The following is a 16,992-nucleotide window of genomic DNA, read 5'->3' on the forward strand; positions in this document are numbered from 1 at the left end:
CACGTAAATTTATAAGCATCGGAGAAGAGACGCCATTTGCTTTTCTACACGTACTTCAACCAACCGCTCGGTTTACGTTTGTAATACAACGTAGTTAGATAAAATTAATTAATTTTGCAATAAAATAATCTCAAAATTTCGTCAGCGAATCATGAATTATAATAAAAATACCTTCAATTTACACAAACACACAGACACTATAATAATTTTTTTCTCCTTCATTCGCATTTGTCCCGAATTTGCAGGGTCTGTGTTTTTACCTCTCTTGGAGGTTTATGATTGATCTATTTTTGGACATTGGTAGAACTCCTTGCATGAGCGATCAGCCCTATCTACAAGGACTATCATAATTTCTTAAAACACGAAAATCACTAAACAGTTCAGTTCGGATATTCACTTTACAACATCAAACAAATTCATTTTACTCGCGAAACATAGAAGCAAATTTTAACACGACTCTCGGTAGCTTTAACTTTTACAGGAAAAGTTCTCAGCCCTGGGGAAACGGCCGTTAAAATCTCTCAGTCAGTCCGTACAGACAAACGAAACTCGAGAACCGATAAAGCGATTATGATTACATGTGATATCGGAGAATTTACGAAAAATGCAGAACCATTTAAATTTTCATTTTATCGACGAATTTAAAGACCACTTTACCACAACGAGTTAAGATTCTGTCAACGTAATCTTATCATACGAGGCCATTCTACAGGAAATCTAGTAGACTACACGGCGCAACGACCCAGAAGACAGCAAACTTCACAGTCACCGCTGTGAAAACCTCAAATCCTACGTAGGAAAATAAATGCTTCAATTGTTTCAGCGAAGACAACAAAGATAAAAAGATGAATAATTTCCAAAATTTATACTCAGTTTTAAACCAGACTCGTTTTGTTGTGTTACATTACTGATATTACAGTATAGTTTTGAATTTAATATTAAAGATACTACATATATGTGTATTTATATAATTTCCATTCAATTACGTCTAATAACAGCGAAGCCTTTATTCATTAAAATACACAGTTCGACGTTTCGCCATTTTGAATAAGTATCAACTAACTGTAAATAGATTCACGTGATTTAAGAGATATTCGTCGTCTAATTATTCAGTTTAGTGAAGAGCTTTAGGCCTGCTTTTGTGCAATAAGATAAAAAGAGGGACTGGAACCGAATGGGACAATGTTGGAGGCAATAAGAACCTCCGAAACGTCGGTAAACGTTTACCAAACTACACGGCGCTGCAAACCAGAGGACTGTTATTTTCGTACTCGCAGCTGTGACAACCTTCTATCTCACACAAGCCTGTGTTCTGAGCAGATGTTAATTTAAGTAAGTAAGTAACTCCGTTGAGCAGAGACATTCTTAAGAAGCTAATAGCCGCTGAGTTAGTCAAGAAATTCCCCTGCTTTTATCAACACGAAAGATCACTGAAATGTTCACAGGTCCCAGTTACGAGTATTTATCCTGATCAAGATAAAGCCAATCAACGCTTCACTTCCTGTTCATCCATTTTGATATTCAGTCCCTTTGAGGATTTCCAATCAAAATCTTGTACACAGTTATCATATCCCCTACCCCCCCCCCCCCCCCAAGCCCCGATCACCTCTGCCCTCATGATTTGATCACACGAATGATATGCAATTTGGTGAATGGCACAAGTTAGGATGCTTCTCGCCGTACAATTTTCTCCGTTCTCCTCTCACATCATTCCTCCTGGGAATTACGCAAACCGCATGACTCGTAATCTTTTGCGCGCGCGTATGGATGTCAGCTTATACCTCTAGACCTATTACACCTATTTGTACCAAACGTGACATGGTTATTCCTTGAGGTTAGAAAGAGGTTTTAGAAAGGTCAAAGCTTCACCGAGTTCCAGCCCCTGTATCTCAGACACTAACCACAAAACACAGGTTAACTCCTTCCCGATCTTGTTTTTGAACTAATTTCGAACATCCTTCGAAACAAAAATGTTTCTTGCTTTGTTTAGAAACGCCGCATCCAATGAAAAAATGAGGAATGGTGGGATAATTATGATCTACTATGGTATACAATCTGATTATTTATCCGGAGGATTTTAGAGAGATCTAGATTACGAGGCCAAAATATTGATCGGGAAGTTTCCGATTACGTAGCTTCAAGATTGAAACGTTCGGTCGGAAGTCGAAAGTTTTTGTGTCGTAAATCGATCGTAAAATTTTGTCAGTATCGTCTTCATTGTTTTGTACTCTATCCACCGTCAGTCAAGTCTTTTTTTTTTTAAATCTAAAACCGGTGTAACGTTTTGAAGGGCACAACTTCGTCTTCAGGAGGGAGGGAGGGATAGAGGGAGGGGGAGAGAGAAAGAGAGAGGAAGAGAGAGAGAGGGAGAGAGAGAGAGAGAGACCTACTCTGTTCGATTCGATGGGCCCAGCTATTATGGATCACAGATCAGAAATAGTTGTCTCAACCTGATCCAACAAAGTAGGCTTTATTTTTTATATGGAGACGGAGAAATATCCGTCTTTTGAAATGTTACGGTTTTCAAAGGATTTTCTTTAAAAAAGTATTATGCAAGAGACGATGGAAAACTCCAAAGAAGAACAGAAATAAATGCCATTGGCAAAGATATTCAGAAAAGAAAATTTATCCTGTCCGAAGGCTGCAGGTAGTACACCTAAACATGGTTTTCTCTATAACTAGAGGATCAATATAATTGTCTACACTAAACACATGCATGTAAATTTCAGTTTATTCTGCTCTATGACCTATAATGCAATCTGCAGATTTTTATTTGCAATTATATAAATGAATGAATATTTAATTAAATATTCTCAAATTTAATAAAACATTAAAACACAACCGAAATATTGTCTTTAAATGTATTAGCATGACATATGCTCGGATGTAAAACACCCTTTTGACTCAATTTTATGTAACACGCATAATCGCTAGTAATTCCAAATTTCATAACTTCGTCATAATATATTTCATAAAAAATATTTTACTCGTAAAATATATTTATTTTATCACTTCTCCGTTGAACAAATTCTCGTTTCACTAAATGCATTTCAGGCGCGTTCAAACCCTGCGGGAAACATATCAAAACTTCTCCGTCCATCCGTCCGTCCGAATAAAACAGAACTAGAAAGGATACATAGATTTTGATTTGATATTAGAGAAAGCTACAAAACGGACCGTGGAACCCAATCAATTTTAATTTACAGCGAACAAAAACAAACCAAAACTTTGGAACGAATACACAAACGGAGTTTAGACTGTGATTAAGTAAGATTCACTCTATTCTATTAATTTAAAGCTCTGTTACAGCAAGATTTTGAATTTTTTTCTGAACAAATTCCATACATTTTTCTCTCATTGCGTATTAATAACAGCGAATAGTGAAGAATTAGGCAGCGAGTGTTTATTCATTCAGAATGTAGCCCGGCTCTGGATTCTCGGAAATCCGAGCACGTGAATTTAACGTGTATTATAAGGGACAAAATAGAATCTAGGACCATCCCGAAGTAAACAGGATCTGTCCTAGTTCAGATTTGTTTGTTCCCAGAGTTTATATTTTCTTCTGCTAAACGGGCTCATTAAGCGTGTACTGTACACTCTTACGCCACGCGACTCTCGTTTTACGATTAACAAGCAGAAGGTTTATAATCCTGATTCACCGGCATTTCAATCAAACCGCTCGCTCTAATGGGTATTAACTCCAGCTAATGACTGGCGAAATGAATCACAAAACCTACACAATAAGATGTTCGTTTGAGTTTAAACCCACGCATATTCTGTCCTCAGCTTTATCTCTGCTTAAATTCTCTCGTTTCATATAACGAAATGTATGCACATGAACATAAAATATACCACAAAAGATTTCTCTCGAATAGTTTCCATTTCATCCTCCACAAACACCATATAATCTCGTAGGTACGATCTGGACATCTGTCTCTTTTGAACCACATCATTCGCGGTGTAGGGGACTCTTCAACGTCAGACTTCACAGTGAACGGCAGAAATCCGCGGACGGACATCCATGCCTAGAGCAGGAACTGAACCCGGTGTACCTTGTATTTTTCACGGCATACTTCGAACAACTTTGAAAACATGTGAACATTGAAAATATTTTAAATTTCTTACCTACGTCATAAATAAATACTTTATCAAAGTTTTGTATTTTCGGGCATTTGTTTTTCGTCAGTTCTGATTATCATTTCATAAAAAAAATGGTTCTGGATTGTAACTAATGCAGACGAACGATGTGAGACAACCACGAAGATTAATGTCGACATGGGTGTTTTGACAGACTATAACTGTAGGTATAAGAATTTTGGTTAGAGCCAAATATATTACTGAGATTATTGAGATAAACCATGGATTTACTGTGACTGCGACAAACTGAGATACGTGTTTTCTCTAGAATTTAGTTCAGTTATACATCCTAAAATACCGAGCGGGAAAGAATTGGCAAACGATCTGTAAGCCACCTTATGTACCAAAAAAAATTGAATATCACACATTAAATGTATTAAAAACTTTTTCCTTCAAAGTTACATATGGATGATTTTCCCTCACCGGTCTCCTATAGACTGGCATCCATCTTTGCATCTTCGATCGCCTGTCGAACACGAAGAAAAAAGTTCAAATAAATGTGTTGCGTGTGTAAGTCTTCAGATCTCCCATGAGGCTCGTAACCTCGTCAATTTAAACAGTCGATATAAAATTCGACATACCAAAATTGACTGCTACTAAAAGCAGGTCACTTATACAATTTAACATTCTTAAGAGAACCGCAAAGAGGTCTGTGATCTACCACGAATGTCACAATCAACAGCATAGGGCATATATCTCCCTACACTGAACTCATAACTCAGTTAAAACTATTTTATTTCTCATTTATGAGAAGCGAGCAGATATTTTTCATTATCTGTAAACCTATATAGGGGACGAATATGAATTAAAGTGATTTTTAAAATGCTTCCTTCTGCATTCCAAATTAAACACGGATCTATATGTTTCGAGATTTTTCCTCGTTCACTACAGGAAGCACAGAAATGCAGGACAAAAACTTTAACCCCGAGACGAAAATCCCACCGTTGTCACAGTGGGGCTATAAAATGGCTTTCAGCCTTTCTGCGACAATAGCGAATCTACGAGCCCAAATACCATACAGACTATAGTGTATATGGGACGAACGAAAATGGCATGGAGATCCCACCAGAACAACATAAAGATACCACAAGATACAATGACAGCTCGTGATAAAAATTGTAATTTGTACAATGTAACTGGCTTTGGTGTTTCTATACATTATTGTTATAATAACGTGTTAGAACATTTTCGACATTTTAAACTAAAATATTATATTTTTCCTGTTCGCATGTTGCAAGACAGAACACGTTTTGACTTTGCAGCTACGTAGGCCGGTAGAGATGAGGCCTCGGACAGAAATCTGTGCCTATCTTTTTTCCGTAAGTTAATAGTTCAAAATACTGAGTCACTGGACAACAGCTTATACCATCTTAAAAATACAAAGCTAAACGTGAGTGCAATCCACGGCAATGATTATCGGTTGAGCTTTGCTTTGCAAAATAATTAGATTCAGCCAGCAGCAACAGTGGTCCAAATGGTAAATTAATTTTTATTCACAAGCGGGTTTTCTTTCTTAAACATCGCTGTTCAAATATTATACACATATTATATAATTTTACCAACCAAATTTAATTTAGGTCCATATATCTTTCATATAATAATAATTATAACAGCAACAACCCACACGTCCAACGGTTCAGAAACGAAATTCTTACGCGATGTCGAAGTATCACTCTTAAATCACACTGTCTGCCGAGAATGACATTTATGGACGATAAACTTGTCCAAATAGACAGACATATAAAATATATGTCATACACGTAAATACATAATTATATACGGAATTCTGAAGGGTGATATAAATTGTGAGCGACCCGAAACACTTTTTATGATTGCCATTCGAAAGCAAACGTCACCTAAATTATCGGAAAAAATATAAGTTTTGCGATCAGACTTGCGAAAGCTGGAAAATCACACTGTTCGGAATAACAATAGTTGATCGTTAACACGCAAAACACTGTTTCAGCATTCAAAATAACTACGCGTAGTTCTTAATACGTCATTGGCAAGCAAAGAGTCTCTTGTTACATTGCATTCTGTAAATGTTTATAATGCAGTTGAGTATAAATGTGCGAAGTTAGGGTTTACCGAGTTAAAACATCGCACTGATGATGGTGGAATTAAGGACCTCCGAAACGTCGGTCAATTTCTACAAGATTGCAGGGAGAAACATACAAGAAGACTGTTATCTCCATTCTAGAAATCGTGTACATCTGAAATCTCATTATGTAAACAGACGTACTGCAGCTGTTAAGTGAGTTCAAACAAATCACGTACAATTAAAATAAAAGAAACAGACGAATCTAGCGAGCTAATTCTCGGAACGTGAGTGGCCATAGCAACGAGATGGTCCTGTAACTAATTGCTGCCGGTTAAATATCCATTTGAAGGCCCAGCAAAGCTTGAGGCAATTTAGAAACGGAACTAAAAACAACACAGACATATTTATACAGCCCAAAATTCTGGGAAAACACGCCCACGGCTCGTACTGTAACAACCACATTACGTCTCTGCTCATTGCAATGTACTCTGACACACAGAACATTCCAGCAAAGAAGCCTCAAACTTTTTTTGTTCACAGATTTACATTTTAGACGGTGGCGTAATGGAAACTGCGAATTCATACAGTAGACCGTCAATGAATGTCTAGTACGAAATGGGCCAGATAGGTTGCGCTACGTTGGATACATTGAGTACAAGAAACTCACAGGCCAACTGGAATTGAACTAAACCGCATTCATATGGTCAGTAAATATTGAACCATGACGAAGGATTTCGACGAAAAGAGTTCTCTGTCCACAGTTCGTATTCTCGATTACGTATTAACAGGGTTATAAAATCGAGGCGGATTATAAAAACGAAAAACGTGGCAAGCACGTGAAACGGTTGTTACAAAACCTGAAGGAAAGAGTCGCTGGGACCTAGATGTAGATGGGAAGACAGCATTAACATGAATAATAAATAACTAGGACGAGATAGTTTGGACTGGACTCATATTACTCAGATTAAGGGCCGCTGGCAAGATCTTGTAAGCATGGAAATTAGTTTTCGGTCTCCATAAGTGGCAGTGAATTTACAAGTGCCTATTTAAGTAGTATTAACTTTCCACGAAGGATTATATTACATGGAGTTGAGTGAAATCTTAGTTTCGCTGTACGTGAAAATAAATGGGAGCAATTATTTACCTTTTGCGAAAATTTCGAATATACTCGGACAGTCAAAGAGGCTGTAACGGTTAGGAAAAACTCCGCTACTATTTAAAAAGCTAAATACCCCAGCCTTCCTCGTGATGATTGCGAACCACCAACATTTGCATCTGAGTTAATGCTTAAATCAGTGCTAATATTGTATATAATACCTTAACATTGCTTTAGTGTTTTAATTTAAAGTCAAACTCACCTGAAATATTTTACAATAAAGCTTAACTTTCCGATAAGACATGTTTAAAATTTTATTATTAATCTACTTTGACTTTATACAGTGGCGTCTCCATATCCCAAGAACGTAATCTCCCTCGTTGGAAGAGGATTTACTGTATTTTGTTTAAAATTGTCATTTCATTTAAAATAAAATAAACTGGGCTTGTCGTATTGATGAAACTCTTGTGCGTTCTCCCAAGTTACACAAAGGAAAGACAAGTATTTACTGTGAAGTAGCAATATACACTTTACAACAAATCCGGCTGGTGAGTTTATCATAAATTACACGCCCAATTTCAATTGCTACTTTTCGCATCACTTCTGACGTCGACAGATTAATCCAAGTGCCAAGAGTAAAGGCAACATTATCTTGTCAGAAATGACAGTGACGCACTTTCGTGTCTGATCATGTACAGAAGTTTAAAAACGCCGGAATTATAACGAACTGTCAGTTTCAAGGCTCTCGTGTTTAAGTGTTGTGACACTCATGGCATATCGCACTATCGACCACATTTGTTTCTGTGTAATTGTATGTAGTTTATACGACCTCGAGGGGATGTCAGAACCGGTTGTGGTGAATAATGTCGTCAGCCCCTAGAAACGTGAAATGAAGTGTTCTCTCGGTTTGCTAGATCTCAGAATTTTCCCCGGGAAATAGAGACAAATGAGAGATTGTACCCACGAAGAAGTTACAAGAACCAAATTATAACATTTCATTTACTTTACCTTCCAGAAACAATTCTCTTATTACCGAACTCCCTAAGCAATTTTTATGATAAAAAATAACGGAGGTGCATCTTATAATATATAAAATTAAAAAATAATATAATATTATATACACATATATTGTGCATATAATTCTGTAGGATCACTGACTGAATTATATTGGCCTTAATTCAGGGATCATGTGATATGCTGAAACTTGGTATGGACTGCATGCAAGTAACTAATGCTCTCAACAAGACTTTGTGCTGTGTTATACTGGACATGTGGAGGATCTATGATGCGTAAATTCATTGCCTCAGAACTTACTGACAGATGTAATTAGGATGATGTTTACAGTAAATCCATAATGCATAAACGATACAATGTTTCAGGATTAATTCTGAATTGGAACAGGCCTGTTGGTCTTGATCCTGAGTACTATTATTTCTACCAATAAAATCTTAGTAACTACAGAAATTCAGTCCATAAAATTATGGCGATTGTGGTCGGTTATGGTGATAAAAATTCGCCCGTCACCATATTATTTTCGATGTACATAAGGTTTAATTCAACGACACTGTGTCACATTGTGAGTTCATAAACACTCAATGACGCTGATTCCAGCAGAATGTAGAAATTGTCGTAATGGTTTTACCACAAGTAATGGCCATATCGTTTCAACCTACAAGACCGGACGGTGTCACAGCCAAAAAATACCACACAAACAACATTTACGAAACCGTGAAAACTTCAAATGTGTAAACGATATCTAGACGTTTGCAGAACTTAGCGGAATTTGAGAGGCAATTTCTTCCAAAATCGGAAGAAAGACCGAATAATGATTTCACGGTTCACTGAAGCAAAATTCCTACTGTCCTCTAAAGTAGATCAACGCTACTCCTCTCTTCACCCATCCGATAATTCAGAACCTGTTAGCGATTTCTTACCTGACGTCATCATGCAAATAACACAGCGCTATTTATCATAAAATAAACAGCAATATCTATTTCTTAGTTACGCCATTGCATTAAGCGGCAAAATAAGTGATACTAATATAAATAAAGTCACCCAATTTTTATTTGTTATTTTATACCATGTGGAATTACAATTTTATGATTGCATTTCCCAATCACGTGTTACAGACAGACACTCCGTTCGCTCTACTTCCATTCATCGGTCTCTTCGTTTCGTTTACTTTTGGTTCTTGATTTATTTTTCGTACATTCTCTCCATCCCGGTACCAAGAGCCTCGTCTTCATCTCTCTCACCACTTCTATCATCTCTGATCCGCTCCTATCCGATCCCCTAGCAACCCTCTCCTGCCGTGATATTTACACAGCCCCGCCATGAGATGAGGCAGCACCCCCCACCCCCACCCCCTGCCTTTCCAACCCTTCAGGACCGTAAGAGTCGAAGTACCAGCACACGTAAATGTTGACCGATGCAAATGAAGTTTCACATCTCGTTTCGTTTGATCTGGTCGAGTGGATTTCATTACCAAGTGGAGTGGTGGATTCGCTGCGTCTGGCCAAGCAAAACGGAACACAGAATGCAATAAGCTCTTACTCATGGAATCAGTCAGGAAAAAATATGAGCTCTACTTGTTAGAAACATTTTTCGCATTACCGACGTCAGCGGGCACGCGAAATGTGAATTGTTCATTTCTGTGAAACTGTTAACAGATCCCTTGCACTAAATATTTCAGACAAAGATTTATCTGCCACGTTCTCGAATACGTTACAATATGAACAGAAAGTATCCTACCAAGACTTTATACAGGCATTTTCAGACACAACTCAATCAAAAGAAACAGTTCTGAAGAAATGTGACGATAAGGTTTATAGTCGTATCGTGGAATGAATGCAAGACAGGAATATGGCAGCTCATAACGTCACTGGGTGACATCACGGTGGGAGGCTTAATTTTGTTGAGTCACTTTTCTGCAATCCTCGAGGCAAATTACGACAACCCGCATAAAATAGGCTTCGGTCGTAAACTCTCCACAAGTCTTTCTTTTTGCCATATTTTATCAATAAAGCACAAATTATTCGCAATTACGAGGTGTCTTACAGAGTTTGTTTCTTGTAATCGTCAAAATACACTTATTACAACACTTCCATACTAATTCAATTATAAATCCGAAACGTCGTGGTTTCTTATTTTAAATAAGGACGATGGAAAAAGTGCAAACAATGAATAATTTTAAGCGTACTACCATACTACTCGACGAATAACAACGAGGACATTTATAAACAAAAACCATAATGAGATGATAATGTTGCGTCATATTGTGATGATTATAATTGTTTAATTTTAACCGTCTAATCACAATAAAATATTTTATTAAATATTAAAATATTTTATTGTGATTAGACGGTTAAAATTAAACAAAAACCATAATCTAAACGGCACTCAAAATGGCTGACCACAAGAAAGAAACCCACAAATTATTCTACAAAGTGAGATGCCTCCCACTGTCAATATATTTCCATGCTGGTATGAAAGTCTTCAATTCTAAAATACTGAGATATGGTAAAATACATTTGTTTCACTGCTCATATCGAAAATGTACCTAATAAACTGAGCTCTGAAAATGGTGCCACGTTTATGGAATTGAAATCAGCAGTAACGAATAAGGAACAATAAACGTGTTACATTTTTTTTATGAAATATGTAAAATATATAAATTTACAGGTTTTCGTATACTAGAATTATATGATTATATAACTGCATAACACACAGCAGTTCATACAGACTGTGATATGGCTTGATGCACACAGCCAAAAAAGCTTTTATAAACACTTTCGTATATACAAGTTCTCGCATTAAACACGTACGTACAAAACGTAAGCGAAAATCAAGTGAATTCATGGATTTTAAAGCGATGTTCAACTTTCCATGAGTCTGATATACGTTCGCCTACATTTATCATGCGGTCCGCTCAGGCATTAACATATCATTTTTAACGGTTACATGGACGCAGGAAAAGGCTACACAGATTTTTGAAACTCGGTCTTAGCCGAGTTGCGTCCCTCAATTGTTATTCTTAGCACTCAACAGTGATTTTCAAACATGGACGGAATATTATTGAAAAATTATTTATGTATGATGCTTTCAAAGTATTGTAAAAAAACGACATTGGACCCTAAGACAAACAGAGGAAATTTTCTTTAGTTTCAGATTTCACTTAGACGTTACATTATAATACTAAAAAGGCTTACAAGTTGAAAACAAATCTGTGATTATTCCTACCTGAATTGTTTTCAATACCTCACACATTTCAGGTGAGGATAGCTTAGCTAATGTTAGGTTAAGACAGGATTTGTTAGATTAGGTTAAGTTGGTTCTATAATTACCTATCTTAAATCTCTTGACATTCCACAGAATGACTGAATTACTACAAATTTCCTGTTACGTATACACGTATCGATAGTGCACAGAATACCAAAGTGTTGATATTAATTAATTTCAAACATTTAAATAGCCACCAAATCTTTTACTTGCTAAATAAATCAATAATAGAGTTAACATATTCTTCCGAAAATATACAATATGTGATGGAACTTTCTCGGTATAATTTTAGAATTTAGCGACTCTACCAATTGACCTCTTGCAAGTATGTGGTTCCTGAACCTTGCGCGTTTATGCCAGTACTGGAAGAATTTTTGTAGGTACCGTATTTTGAACTCCGCAAGTGAGCAGGTACTAACTGGGTTAAGTAACTGACTTCAGTTTTGGAAACAGATAAAAGTCGCAATGGGGGGGGGGGGGGGTCAGAGAGAAAGGTTATGCGGTTTGTGGGCAGACAGTCCTGTACGAGCATTGTCGTGGTGGAAAAATAAATCTCCAGTGCGCCATTTCTGAGAATCTTTTCATCCCCTCCTCCACATCTCGTAAAATACGTGTGTAGAAATCTTGACACAGGACGTAGTTTGTCCCTGTGGGACGAACAATTTCATCAATGACGAACAACGCCCAGTACGGTCAGCGTCTTCAACAGAAGTAATTCCACTTGTAAACTTTAAAAAAAAACACTCAAAAGTTTGAATTCCGTTCATAATCCTCTTTCCAGAAATAAGTTCTAACGTGCCGTAGTTTTCCTCAGTAGTTCTGTCTAGCTCGAAACAGAACTTAATGCCCACATACAGCTCTTTAAAACGTATTGCAACTCTTTAACAAAAATAAATTAACAAAATTACAGTAATCACAACAGCGATATTACAGAATTATACATTCCACGATTTGAATTTGTGGCTGTCTTCTGAACTGTAGCGTCGTGTAAGCTGATAGAAGTTTATCAACGTTTCGGAGGCCCCGAAGATAGCCATCTTCGTTGTCAAGACTAGTTCTTTAAGTCTACTGGAATTTAAAATTGTCAGCGTATTAAAGTTAGCCGAATTTAACAATAAAATAATGAGTTAGATTAAATCATGATTCTTTTTCCAAAGCGAATTTACCCGAATATTTAAGGTCCACCCAATTTTACGAATCATTTTCAAGAACTCTTAAGAGATTTTATCTACGCGGGATGACCTCTTAGGTAGAATCCCTGGCGATAATTATGCACACAAACATTCATTCTGTAAATATGATCGAGCCCATCTACCTCAAATTTCGCTTGAGCTAAGCCAACGAAAAGAATGAAAGATGAGTGCTGTTATCCGTCAGAAAACAACTGAATATTTTCAGTCGGATTATGGTATCTACTTATTACTTTCAGATTTATTTTTTAAATTAAAACTGATGGATGAATAACACATTTCATAATATAACTAAATACAACATTTTACACACAAATCTTTAAAAATATTTTAAGAACTGCTAGAGTATATCCAACGAAATTAAAATGGCAGGTCTGCTAAAACACAGATTACATTCTAACCTTGCATTAAACTGAAACACATAATAAACAAAAGTATCATGATGATGTTATCTCCATCGGGTCCAGCAGGCCGTATTTGCGAGATAAATAGCAATTTCCGAGTCACGTCGCTCTACGTGATACAGACAGACAGACAGACGTGACGGCTATGCAGTCTGTGAAAGAGATAAGCTGCCAGCCAGAGACTAGATAGACCAGTTTAGCCGCCATCTCATCATGACCAGATCTGTGTCAACCGAAACCACGTCCACGCCACATTTTGAACAGGAACGGTGGTAAATCAGGGAACTTCTAAAATTCTACTTTGCCCACTCACCTGTGAGCTGGATGCGCCCGACGTTTCGGCTCACTACAACCTCTTGAGTCAGCTGATGGTGAGTTCTGCACCGATATGATCGCATTGCGTCGCTGGCGGTGACATTGAGGATCATCAGCTCGCCAGAAGGCAGCATGTGATATTTTCCATCTGCAAAAGACAGACAAGTGGAACATAACATTCTCTAGAATGTTCTAAATCTTATTGTACTCTGGCGGTATGACTTGATACATGATTTGTGCGTTCATGTCATCATATTAATTATACCGAACGTTAATTAAACGATGTTTCATACAAACTTTTTGAAAATTATCCAATTTTAAGCACGTTTGGATTCGGGGAATAATTTAAAAACGCAGATCCACTGATTTTAACAGTAGAAACAACTTAAGGTGGATATTTAATTAAAAATAAGCTAATTAAGATAAGCCTTATAGGTATATGGTGACATTTTGGGTTGTGACGTTTTGTGGACTTGTAGATGTGTACCAACGTTTCGGAGGAATGTACTGCCTCAGTCATCAGGGTTCAAGTCAACAAGGTGTCACAACCTAGAAGATCAACGTCGACATTTTCACTGTCGTTAGAACTTCAAATCACATATTAACCTTAAATGTTAGTATTTAAATTTCTGCCAACATTTAACATTTCGAGCAATGCAATAAAAGATTTATTTTCCACCTTAATCTTCACCAAATTTCATCTGCATTATGTGACATTTTAAGTTCGGTATATCTTCCCCCACTTTTAACCCAGAAATATTAATACGAACTTATTAACGGGGGTGCCCTTTTATAATACACTGAACTACGAATTAGATGAAGATAGATATAAACATCTGAATGCATGCCTGAATGTAACAATTCGGTGACAGTAACTGCAGATGGTTTTATTGTAATGACTGTAAGAGTGATGAAATAATATATGACGAATGTTCCAAGAAAATAATTCCAGTGACCCTTTCACCTCAAATTCAATATGAACTACATGGAAAAACCATTGGTCAACTAATGAGATACCAAATGATTTAATTCTATTACTATATTCCACGACGTCTCTACCTAATTATTTGTCCTAATATCCGATTAGATTTTTTACACCGTCTATCAATCTAAATAACAGTGATCTATCACAGAAGCAATTACTTATCTTGCATTCACTAAGTAAGTAGTTACAATTCCGTCAGAGGATGTGCTATCACAGCTAAAGTTTATGCAAATTTCCTTGGTACCTTTTTGAAACTCCTGCAACTACACTCTACATCAATCTGCTACTCGTAGAGTAATGTAAAGTGTTCGAATAATTAATTCAATCTTTCGTATTCGACTCGTCCGTGGCATTTATCCTCATAGTAATTATTTGACCCAACGTCAGAAATTGATTCGGCGTCGAGATACATCTTTCAATCCTTCCACAGGAAATTTCGTTAGTTCCTAAGAAAGACTCTAATGAACTTCGGGAAAAGCGACCTTGTTTCTTCACAACAGAAATTAGCAAGTACAAATTAAACTGTTTTAACGGACGTGTTTTGTAACAAGCTATTATGAATGTGTATCATTAATTTTTATTACCATAAAATGTTGAGAAACAACAAACACTCTGGGGTATTTATTATCAAGTCTTACGACATAAAAGGATGTTGAGACATTTCGGGGGGGGGGGGGGAGCCGAGGCAGGAGCTCACAACTTTATTGTATGCAAACAAGACAGAGGAAAACTTTATAGGTAAGCGATAGTTGGTTCCGAACGTGTTTGCAGAGGGGAAGAAAGTAGTCTTAAAGATAATGAGAATATGAGAGAAATCTTGGGATAAATTTTATGATATACAGCAAATATTGTGAAAGAAAATGCAAGACTTGAAGTTTAGTTGTTCCATAATGTTAAAAAAAATTGAGGTATTCCTTTCTATTATTATACTCAGTTGCTCGTTGAGTAAAAAAGTTTTTTCTATGTAAAATACAGCACCTTGGAATGCAAATACGGGCGAAGGAAAAGACGTTTCACGACGACAAAAACTTCTAAGACGTACAAGACAAACACCTGCGGTAAATTAGGACGCTGAACTGCAACGCTTAAGTTTTGCGTTTTCAAAGCCCACTAATAGGAAGAGTCAACATTTCTCACGTGCAGTACCATATTTGGAAAGCTCAGGAGTCTATTTACAGAAATACGCTACATAAAATTTGTTTCCTTTTAAACGCGATTAATACAAAGCTTAAAAACAGACATGATCATGTATTTCTACTGAGTGACTTTTGGCATTCACGAACATATTATCAAGTGAACAGAAAATTAAACAAAACGAAAAACTATTGTCTACGTAAGATAAAAATTCCAATACATACGCAAATTACAGTAGGATTGAAGTAAAACATTAAATAAAACTTAATAGTATTTTGAGGTCCTGTGTCTGTCAATGTCGAGTAAAGTTCACGACAATATCAACCGTAAGATTTGCTGATTTTAATTCTGAATGATGAAGAAACTGTGCCACTTGGACGACTTCGCCATTGGTGGGAGGATAATATTAAAATGCTTCCTGAAAGACGCAGGGCGTAATGGCGTTGACTTGATCATCTAGCTCACGAAAGGTACCGGCATCGGTCCGACGTTAACACAATGCAAAAGCTTTGGATTCCATAAAAGGCGGCGGATTTCTTGACTAACTGTCCGATTACTGGCTTATCCGGGTCCACGGAACTAACAATAAAAACCGCATAACTGATTGCGGAATGAAAGCCTACGCATGGCAAACATTCTCGTTTTAATTAGGCGAACGAAAAATAATCCGCACTTCCAACAAACCTTTTGTTAAACACGGGAACAATAACAGGCCGAATGCTGTGTGTTCCGTTACGCTCTACTTACACATATCACACTAATTACAACAAACACTGAAACGACATAAATTTAATTAGTGTGGTGCAATTAGCGGTACACGTTGAAATGTTTTATTTGATATCGATACTGTAGCCACATAATGAAAGTTATTGGTTTATTTTATGTATAGTAGCCTATGGCCTGTGGTCCTACTGGCCCGTGATTAATCCGGCTGACTGACCGGAGTTATCCGGAGCGCTGAAATGCGATAAAACGAACAACGCGCACAAATACTTCTGTTACTCAACCACTTTTCAACACTTACAAACATTCAATGCCTTACGGCCCACTGACATGGAAATGCTTAAGATGCGACTGCAAATTAAATACATTTTCTGTCAGGCATTCTACAATAGCAAGAAACGCAGTCTTACAACAAGCTAACAACCAAACCACGGACACCTTTTCCAGTGCTTAGAAGCAAGAATAAGCTGATACGAGAACGCTCGTCATCATCGACAGAGGTTCGGCCATTTTTAAAACGTGAATGCCACACAAACGTTTGTGCACGACCCATTGCGGACTCCCCAAATGCTTGCTTTAGCATTTCATAGGTTTCCGTAGCCGTTTTGGCGAGTCTTTGGCAAAATTTGATGCACACGCCATTCCGAAATCGCAGGAGGGTCGGTGTAATGCACTACCAAAACGCCCGT

The 16,992-nt window shown here is 37.1% G+C and overlaps 1 protein-coding gene across 8 annotated transcripts in view; it reads right to left on the reverse strand.

Moving 5' to 3' along the window:
* Window positions 1–16,992, reverse strand: part of LOC110831140 (cell adhesion molecule Dscam2) — a 211,673-nt gene that overhangs the window by 57,222 nt on the left and 137,459 nt on the right. For all 8 annotated transcript variants that reach the window (XM_087343758.1, XM_087343753.1, XM_087343755.1 and 5 more), the window contains exon 4: window positions 13,460–13,609. In XM_087343758.1, coding sequence (XP_087199884.1) covers window positions 13,460–13,609 — 150 coding nt within the window. The remainder of the gene's footprint in view (window positions 1–13,459; window positions 13,610–16,992) is intronic.

The sequence above is a fragment of the Zootermopsis nevadensis genome, unplaced genomic scaffold (genome assembly GCF_977971745.1).
Source record: "Zootermopsis nevadensis isolate Lab colony 2312 unplaced genomic scaffold, Znev_1.0 Znev_ptg000006l, whole genome shotgun sequence".
Lineage (NCBI taxonomy): Eukaryota > Metazoa > Arthropoda > Insecta > Blattodea > Termopsidae > Zootermopsis > Zootermopsis nevadensis.